Here is a 10,730-nt window from a genome sequence, read left to right on the forward strand (position 1 = left end):
CCTTCGAATTGAAATACTTCGACTTCGAATATTGAAGTTGAAGTTTTTTTCAGCGAATTTCGGCATCCTGCGGTCGAAGTTAGATCATTCGAATCGAACGTTTAGAAGGATTTCAGCGATCGGTCGAATGATTTTACTACGACTTCCAAAAAGTGGAAGTCGTAGCTCTAGAAGGTCCCCATAAGCTAATATAGCACTTCGGCAAGTTTAATTTGGCAAAGTATTGAAATCGAAGTTTTTTTTAAAGAGACAGTACTTCGTTTTTCGAATAGTTGAATATTCGAACGATTGTACTTCGAACCAAAGTCGTAGTGTCCTATTCAATTGTCGAAATATCCAAAAAATTACTTCGAATTTCAAATTTTTTAACTTCGAAATTCCCTCAAATTCACTTCGACTCTTGATAAATCTGCCCCTAATTGTGCAGCCAACAGTTTGCATGTTAACCAAGTACACAGTACAAAATAGGAGGCAGATTAACTACCATAGTATCTCGTTTTCCTCAGCCTCTTACAGTTTAGAAAATGAAAGCAAAAATCTGATTGGTTGCTATGGTTGACTCCACTAGTGAAATTAAGCGCACACACATACATGTAGGAAAAGGTAAAATGAAATCATTTCTACCTTTATTTATAAATACCTTCTATAATATGTAACAGGATATTCTAGTCTACAAGTAAACTGAACCGAGACCATCAGAAGTGATGTATTTCTGCTTTAGTTATATAGGAATGAAGATATTTTGGAGTGAGTGCTAGTTTTATAAATACAGGTAGGGCTCCTGTTATCCAGAATGCTGGGGACCTGGGGTTTTCCCAATAACAGATCTTTTCATAGTTTGGATCTTCAATCATGTAAACATTAAATAAACGTAACAAGCTGGTTTTGCAACCAATAAGGATTCATTATATCTTCGTTTGAATCAAGCACAAGTTACTGTTTTATTATTACAGAGAAAAAGGAAATCATTTTTTAAATTGTGAATTATTTGATTAAATGGAGTCTATGGGAGATGGCTTTTCCATAATGTAGTGCTTTCTGGATAATGGGTTTCCAGATAACGGATTCCATACCTGTATATTACAGTCATTTGAACAAGTTTGGGAACCCCTCTCAGCCTGCATAATAATGTGCCTAGTGATGCATTCAATAACAGCAGCTCCGTTATTTTGCACAGTTCATTTCTTCCCATTTATGCATATTAATACAGAGATATTAAAACCATATGCCACATCACAGGATCCTGGTTTCTTATGTTGAAGTAGTACTAGAACGCTATTTATAATTATAGTTTGAGTTCTTAAACCATTAACCTCACTGACTTTTATTTTCTTTCCTCTTTAAGAATGGATTCCTTTTTCCTGGCAGAGATGTTTAAGTACCTCTATTTGCTGTTCTCCGAAAGGGAAGATCTTATATTTGATATAGAAGATTATATATTCACTACAGAAGCACATCTCCTACCTCTCTCTCTTTCCACTGCAAATCCGAGCAGCACAAAGAAAAATACAGTAAGTCCTTTCTTTCCCCTCATTTCATTCATTTATATCAGTATAGGAGTTTCCTGGCTAATGCAAAATTCTATTCTGGCTCATGAAAGATAAATGCATGTACTAAAGAGTAGAAACTCTAACATAACACTGCTGTTCATTTGTGTGTTACAGACTACTCAGTACACTGAACTCGATGATAGTAACTTTGATTGGTCCTGCCCAAACACCCAGATCCTCTTCCGGAATGACCCAATGTACGCACAGAATATTCGGGAACCTCTGAAAAATGTCGTTGATAAGAATTGTCCTCGGAGTCCTTCTCGTCTGTAAGATGTGTTTTTGCTATATGGCACTTTCCTGACCTATTTTTTGCAAAGTTTAGGATACTATGTATGTATGGATGCTGGGTTTTTATTTGGAGGGGTTGAACTTGATGGACTTTGTCTTTTTTCAACCCAATTTAACTATGTAACTATGTAACTATGTAAGGGGGAGATATAGATGGTCACAGAGCTGCCTGACCACACTCTTCTTCACAGCACTGCAGTTATATTGTGTCTGTAAGGAACAAATGGGGTCAATAATATGCTTTGTTATCCTTATCGATAACAAGATAAGGAGAAAGAGAAAGCAAGTATTCTGCATTATACCACTGTTGGTGTAGCTGTTCTAATTATTCATAGTGCTTATGACGTCTCATCTTCCTACACTTTAATATAACAACGTTTTGTACATGGAAGCCTTGTGACTCGAGCATGAACATCATAACAAGAATAAGTACATTATTGTTAAAAGGAGGTTTGCTACTTATACAGAACAATGTTTAATTATATCATTAACTTTATCAACAGGAAAGAGTAAAACCTGATTATTACCGATTATGACAGCAAACTGCATACCTTAACTTGTCTATTGTTTTTTTTTGCACCCATTGCAGGGATGAGATTTCTGGCAGTGGTAAAATGCCACCTCTACGGGCTCGTGATTTTATGGCCTCTAATTCAGAGCATTTAGAGATCCTAAAGAAGATGGGTGTGAGTCTTATTCACCTCAAGGATGGCCGTGTTCAGTTGGTCCAACATGCCAACCAAGTAAGAATGATAATCCACTTTGTTGTACACTGTCCCAGCACTGGTTTCTCTCTAGTAAAGGGATCCCCAACCTTTTTGTTTACCCGTGAGCAACATTCAGATGTAAAAGGATTGGGGAGAAACATAATCATGAAAAATGTTCCTGAGGATGCCAAATAAGGGCTGTGATTGGCTATTTGGCAGCCACTATGTGGACTGTCTGCCTACAGGAGACTCTGTTTGGCAGTTCACCTGGTTTTTATGCAACTAAAACTTCCTCCAAGTCTCGAATATCACCACCTGCTTTGAGGCAACTGGGAGCAACATCCAAGCTATTGGCGATCACTGCTCTAGGGGATATTTATTGCCAAAACACCAAGATTGCCATAAATGCCTTCCTTGGGGTCAATGAAGTTAGTATCAGCACCAGTTAGTATCAGTATCAGTTAGTATCATTGCCATTAGCAATCAATCTGCTTATTTCTAAAAATAAATATCTATACACTCAGAAAAGGATAAAGAGTATCCAGACACTTCACCTGCACAAAAAAGCCCACAACCCAAATAGCACAAAAATGACAGTTGTATTGTGATTTCTGTAGGCTGGATATAGAATAGTGAACCGAAATCATGGACTCCTAAACCATCCAAGGAATTTTGCATTGTGCCAGCTTCAGCTCTCATTAAAAGGCAGCAGACAGCTGAGTTAAAACTGCATTTTATAAGAGGCTATAAAAGCTGCCTATTAACTATATTGGGCTCTTTTACATTTTATATAATACAAAACTGCTCAGTAACATTTATTCACAATTGATATGTCAGCCCCCCGATGATTTCCTTCTAATAGTGGAGCAATAAATGCCATCTAATTATTGAATACTAGAAACTTTGCACCTGTTATTTGGTTGTGCTGTATTTTTTGGTTTCCCATGAAGTCCTGCTAGTGGTTTAAACTTTATGGGCTTATGTAACAACACATTAGGTTGGCCAGGAGCAGTAACCCATAGCAACCAATCAACAGAAAGCAGTTACTGGTCACCAGCAAACAGCCTATTGGTTGCTATTGGTTACTGCTCCTGTGCAAAGCTCGTGCCATTTATTACATATGGGCTTAGTCTGTTGAAAAATTGCTCACTAGGGTAAATTAGTTGCTGCAAGTGGAGCTAGAACCACCTTAATAGAGACTTGCATACCATTATGCCTGTTTTTAATTGTTCTAATAAACATGAAGATTTTTTTTTAATTGTTTTCAAAAGTTCCTGGTGTGCACCTACTTTGTTTGGAATATTTATTAACATTACTAATTGTGGGTAGCACCTGAGTCATTTACGGATAAATGGTGTGCGGAAAACCATTCTATATATTCACCTTTTTCTTTTCTCTCCCACTTTTACCTTTTCTCATTTGGCAGTAAGTCATTTATTATTGTAGTATGTGGCTTGATTCTCCCACCACCCAACTTGGCCTAGACATATGTGTGTATACAATAAACAGAAGCTTTGACTCCCTTTCATGGGTATGGAGGAATCTTTGAACAAATAAATGAAATGAATCTCTTTCCAGGCTGCAAGCTCTATTGATGCTGAGGATGGCCTTCGATTCATGCAAGAAATGATTGAGCTCTCCAGCCAGCAGCAGAAAGAGCAGCAACTGCCTCCCCGTGCTGTGCAGATTGTGTCCCACCCGTTTTATGGGAGAGTCGTATTAACTGCGGGACCCGCTCAGTTTGGCATGGACCTTTCGAAACATTTAGCTGGGGTATGTAGTGGATCCTTGTTCTGACAAAGAACATGTGCTATAATCTGAATCTTTTTGCAAAGCATTACATAAATAACATTTTCATTGGGGATGGACAGGGAAAGAGTATTAAAGAAACATGAGTCAACTCCAGCTAATTCTCTCTTATATTTTCCACTCCCCTCCACATCCTTATTGACACATCATCTATGTTTTATAAAGAACAGCAACTGGAAAACCAATTTGTCCTGTGATTTATTGAGGAGCCGATCTGTGCCATTTCCCAAAATATAGCTGGGGGGGGGGGGGGTAATGGCACAAAGAGCATTATGGGTAAAGTGGGCTACAAGGATTCACATTCACATTAAAGAACCATAGTGCCGCCACAGTCAATTCAGCGGTTTGCACATTACAATAACGCTTATTGTGTAAATTTGGGATTATGGTGCAAGTAGCTGGTTTGACTATGGCTTTCTTTTTTTTTTGTTTAGGGATGTACCAAATCCACTCTTTTGGATTTGGCTGAACCCCCGAATCCTTTGTGAAAGATTTGGCCGAATTCTAATCCCTAATTTGCGTCTGTATCACTCGGCAAAAATTTTTTTACTTCCTTGTTTTGTAACAAAAAAAATCACATGATTTTAAGGATTCGGTTCGGCCAGGTGTGAGGATTCAGTCGAATCCTGGCTGAATACCGACCGTATCCTGGATTCGGTGCATCCTTCGTTTTGTTTTACAACATGGGAGACTGTAACATCTTCATTTCTGCTTGTCACAGGCACAAGGGCTGGTAGCTAGAGCGGAGCCATACAGCGGGTGCTCTGATATCACCAACGGACAGGCAATACAAGGCAAGATTGCACTGATGCAGAGAGGTCAGTGTATGTTTGCTGAGAAGGCTCGCAATGTGCAGAAAGCTGGGGCCATTGGAGGGATTGTTATAGGTAAGTACTTGCAGAGCTTAATGGGGCAGTTCATGCCTGAAAAGATACTGATGAAGTTTAAGAAATGACTATCTGACTCGGGCATGTGCTTGGTTCAAGCTTTCATTGTGATATTAATCGTTAGCCAAATTCTTGTGTTTTTAATTTTAAAATGTGCCTCTGCTATTTTCTAGATGACAATGAAGGCAGCAGCAGTGACACTGCCCCTCTCTTCCAAATGGCTGGAGATGGGAAGAGTACGGATGACGTCACCATCCCCATGTTGTTTCTCTTCAGTAAGGAAGGAAATATCATTCTTGATGCCATTCGTGAATACCAGCAGGTGGAGGTTCTACTTTCAGACAAAGCCAAAGACCGAGGTAAGTGATTGCATTTCATGGGCTCCCTCCTTTACCATAAGTGAGTCTAGGAAGTCTTCCATCAATCTGGAGCATCCTCCATTAAAGGGCTAGAGCTCTGGAAGTGCTAGTTACATAGTTACATAGTTAAATTGGGTTGAAAAAAAGACAAAGTCCATCAAGTTCAACCCCTCCAAATGAAAACCCAGCATCCACACACACACACCCCTCTCTACTTTTAATTAAATTCTATATACCCATACCTATACTAACTATAGAGTTTAGTATCACAATAGCCTTTGATATTATGTCTGTCCAAAAACTCATCCAAGCCATTCTTAAAGGCATTAACTGAATCAGCCATCACAACATCACCCGGCAGTGCATTCCACAACCTCACTGTCCTGACTGTGAAGAACCACCTACGTTGCTTCAAATGAAAGTTCTTTTCTTCTAGTCTAAAGGGGTGGCCTCTGGTACGGTGATCCACTTTATGGGTAAAAAGGTCCCCTGCCATTTGTCTATAATGTCCTCTAATGTACTTGTAAAGTATAATCATGTCCCCACGCAAGCGCCTTTTTTCCAGAGAAAACAACCCCAACCTTGACAGTCTCCCCTCATAATTTAAGTCTTCCGTCCCTCTAACCAATTTAGTTGCACGTCTCTGCACTCTCTCCAGCTCATTTATATCCCTCTTAAGGACTGGAGTCCAAAACTGCACTGCATACTCCAGATGAGGCCTTACCAGGGACCTATAAAGAGGCATAATTATGTTTTCATCCCTTGAGTTAATGCCCTTTTTTATGCAAGACAGAACTTTATTTGCTTTAGTAGCCGAGAATGACACTGCCCAGAATTAGACAACTTGTTATCTACAAAGACCCCTAGATCCTTCTCATTTAAGGAAACTCCCAACACACTGCCATTTAGTGTATAACTTGCATTTATATTATTTTTGCCAAAGTGCATAACCTTGCATTTATCAACATTGAACCTCATTTTCCAGTTTTCTGCCCAGTTTTCCAGTTTAGACAAATCACTCTGCAAAGTGGCAGCATCCTGCATGGAACCTATAGTTCTGCACAATTTAGTATCATCTGCAAAAATAGAAACAGTACTTTCAATGCCCACCTCCAGGTCATTAATAAACAAGTTGAAAAGCAAGGGACCTAGTACAGAGCGCTGCGGTACTCCACTAACAACACTGGTCCAATTAGAAAATGTTCCATTTACCACCACTCTTTGTAGTCTATCTTTTAGCCAGTTCTCTATCCAGGTACAAATATTATGTTCCAGGCCAACATTCCTTAATTTAACCAGTAACCTTCTGTGTGGCACTGTATCAAATACTTTAGCAAAATCTAAGTAAATCACATCCACTGCCATCCCAGAATCGAGGTCTCTACTTACATTCTCATAAAAAGAAATTAAGTTAGTCTGGCAAGATCTATTACGCATAAAACCATGCTGGCACAAACTCATAGTATTATGATTTGCTATGAAGTCCAGTATCTTATCCTTTATTAACCCTTCGAAAAGCTTTCCTACCACTGACGTCAGACTAACTGGCCTATAGTTTTGAGGCTGAGAACGGGATCCTTTTTCGAATAGAGGCACCACATTAGCAATTCGCCAGTCTCTCGGCACTATGCCAGATCTCAATGAATCCTGAAAAATTAAGTAAAGAGGTTTGGCAATCACAGAGCTAAGCTCGCTAATTACCCTGGGATGAATACCATCTGGCCCTGGACCTTTGTTAATCTTAACATGTTCTAGTCTCTTTTGAATTTCATCATGTGTGAATCATGCATCATTAGTTGTAGTGGCTTCTACAGGCTTGCTAAACAACTGTATCCTCAATTTAGCCCAGCTAAAGGCAATGGCCAAGCTAAGGTATGGTTTCATCTGCATTGTGACTATAGTGGAGGTACCTTTTCAACGTAAATGAATTTTTCCCACAGTTCCTAGTGACTCCCAAGAGTTTGAAGGCTTTATTGTAATAGAGAGATTACATCGCCTAGGAATTCTGTGTTGTGAGCCAATATTTCAGTGATTTATCATCCTCTGTTTTAGCAATTCAAATATGTCTTATGGAAATTCCACTTCATACTGCAGTTCTTTGGGATCTGGTGTAAAACACCTGCCAAGGCCGCTATTACAAATTTACTGGCAATGTAGTTGCTGGTAATTTGTAATACACTTAAAAAAAAACTTTGGCCTTCCCCAATTCTCTCAGAACTAACATTTTTTCAGGCTTCTGGCTATTGTACATGTTGCTCTGCCCCCTTTTGCAGCACTCTGCATGACTCCACCCCCTTTTGCATCATGGCACGCCCCCTTTTGTTCCTGCCCCCCCCCCCACCGGCCGGTAAATTTTTTTTAGAAAAGGTGGTAAGCCTAGTTATCACAAATATCCTTTGCTGAAAAATAATTACATTTTAGTCACTGAGGAGTTCCATGACCCTGGTATGAGGCTGAAGGCCAAGTAATACTATACAGGTCATGGAACCTCATATTTTACAAAAGAGGGTACTATTTGTTATAATATACAAGTTTTACTAAGAGTCACTTATAAGGTTATAATTGACAGTATATACCTGGGTCTTGTGTAATAAATACAACACAATTATAGACCATGACAACAGGTCGCTGCTATCTGACTGCAGCCGATTGGCAGCAAAATGTGTGCTACAACAATGGCAAGCAAGAGTTGCCAATGACTACTTGCAGTGCTTCCCATTGCTGTTGGAGTAGCCGCTTGGCATGATGATAATTGCTTTGCATTCACACCTCTGGGTTGCTTTTGTCCAGCAGCTGAGGTTTGTGTTGCCTTTTATACACTGCAGTGGTACCTCCAATTCTTCTAACAAATTTGTTAATATTTATTTTCTTGTTTCATAAGAGTATTCCATGTAAATAAAAAAAACTATAAGTGACTTGTGTAAATGTAATTTATATTTATATATACTCACACTATATTTTCCTTTTTCATTTGTGCCTTCTGTGGAATTTCAGCAGCCATTTTTAAAGGTAAAATAGTCCCAAACTACATTTTTGATAGCAGTAAGTATATTCTCCAAGCGATATATAGTTGGCTGCACAGCCAAGAGTAAATGGCCTATTATCTATGTTAACTTTGGATATAAAGTCTGATCCTTCTTTGCTACTGATTTCATTCATAAATTGAATATATTGTAGACTTTGCGGTGCTGCCACTCAAGTTACAGAGCTCCGACGCTGCAGATGCTTCATTTTCAGGTTTCGGTTTATTCATTGAGAAACACCAATAGCACTGAAAGGGACTCGCTTAGCATTCAAAGGTTTAAACATTAAATATGTAAAACACTGCACATTTAAGTACTGCTATGTAATGATACATAAATCTAATAGTGAATAATGTACCCCCTATTGTAAAATATAAGGATATCACTGTGGAGTTCCATATAAAAGCACAAGGACAAAGGTTGAGTGCTTTTTATACAGGTAGAGGAATTTCAAGGTGAAGTCTAATACCCTTCATCTTTTACAACAGGTGGTACATTATTATATGTTATAATACACACATTTCAGTAGGTCATGTGACCGATATAACATTACTGAAGAGAGGAATAGATGGATACACTTATTTAATAGGAAAATCCTATCCTGATAGTTACTGCAGAGGTCTGACAATTGTCAGAATAAATTATTACAAACGATTTTTAAGGAGAAAGTATATAATTTTTTTTTTTTTTCCCCCTAAAGTATCCACAAACATTGATTGATTGTGAGAGCAAGGTAATATACATACGGTTGTAGAAAGGTCCAGCACTGCAGAACACGGGGTGGCACATTTATCAAAGGTCGAATTTAGAATTCATGTGAGTTTTTAAAAAACTCTCCCCAAAATTCGACCGATCGAATTGAAACAACCCGAAAAAAACTTGAATGTCTGAAAGGCTGCAAACATCTCCAAATTGATCCCTGGATCTCTCCCATCGACTTAACAGCAATTCGGCAGGTTTTACTCCCTAGTCGAATTTGACAGTTTTGACCATAAAAAAAAAAATCAAGAATTCGAATTTTCAATTCAACCCTTGGTAAGTCTGCCCCTAAATGTGATTTCTATCATTCTGCATCCAAAATTTCTGTGAAGCGTCTGGAAAAGACTGCCATGTTTTTAAGCAACAGTTCCTCCGGTTGGACAAATGTGCTCTATTTTGCAGGCATGTCCTACAGCTTCAGTGTTGTTCTACAGAGTGACACCATTTCTCAGTTAGTCAGAAACATGCCTTTCTTACTGTGTAGTGTGAAGTTGTGTGTGCCTGCAGTGCAGCAACAGAATCGTGACCTCCCATGTGTGGGACCAACAGCTACAGTATTGTTCTTTCTCTTAGAGGCACATTTACTAAGCTCAAGTGAAGGATTCGAAGTACTTCGACCATCGAATAGGCTACTTTGACCTTCGACTACGACTTCGAATCGAACGATCCGAACTAAAAATCGTTTGACTATTCGACCATTCGATAGTCGAAGTACTGTCTCTTTAAAAAAAACTTCGACTACCTACTTCGGCACTTTAAACCTACCGAGCTACAATGTTAGCCTATGGGGACTTTCCCCATAAGCTTTCTAACCTTTTTTGAGCGAAGGATTTAATAGTTCGATCGAACGTTTTTTTCTTCGATCGTGCGAGTGAAGTATTTGCGGTAAATCCTTCGACTTCGATATTCGAAGGATTTCACTTCGATGGTCGAATATCGAGGGTTAATTAAGTAAATGTGCCCCATAGTATTGGAGACATTGCCAAGTATTCTCTTTAGGAATTCCTGCATAAGACCTTCCCTCATAGTAAAGAGTATCGCTACTATTAAGAGTTATTTATTTGAAAATGCATTTTTATTCTTTTACACTGGGTACTACTAATGACTTGCTAATTAGACAACTGAGAGACATTCTAGTGGGCCAGTGTGTTATTATTCTACTCGATTTTTCCCTACCTGTTCTAGAAGTGGCCTGACTAGGTCATTTTCATACATGTAGTAAAGAGGCCCATCAGATTCTACACAAATCTGTTGAGTAGAAGAGGTTCTTCCATTCTAGTGCTCTGCTAACTGCTGTAGTGCCTATGGAGTACAGGAGAAGGCTTAACAATGGTAACCTTTAACT

General features: G+C 38.9%; 1 protein-coding gene across 3 annotated transcripts in view; it reads left to right on the plus strand.

Moving 5' to 3' along the window:
- Positions 1 to 10,730, plus strand: part of edem3.L (ER degradation enhancer, mannosidase alpha-like 3 L homeolog) — a 36,038-nt gene that overhangs the window by 21,643 nt on the left and 3,665 nt on the right. Inside the window, exons 14-20 of one of the 3 annotated variants that reach the window (XM_041589264.1) lie at positions 1,346 to 1,511; positions 1,665 to 1,819; positions 2,431 to 2,584; positions 4,127 to 4,321; positions 5,079 to 5,244; positions 5,418 to 5,603; positions 8,598 to 8,645. In XM_041589264.1, the coding sequence (XP_041445198.1) occupies positions 1,346 to 1,511; positions 1,665 to 1,819; positions 2,431 to 2,584; positions 4,127 to 4,321; positions 5,079 to 5,244; positions 5,418 to 5,603; positions 8,598 to 8,645 (1,070 nt within the window). 3 annotated transcript variants of the gene reach the window in all.

Source organism: Xenopus laevis, chromosome 4L, assembly GCF_017654675.1.
Source record: "Xenopus laevis strain J_2021 chromosome 4L, Xenopus_laevis_v10.1, whole genome shotgun sequence".
NCBI classification, from domain to species: Eukaryota; Metazoa; Chordata; class Amphibia; order Anura; family Pipidae; genus Xenopus; species Xenopus laevis.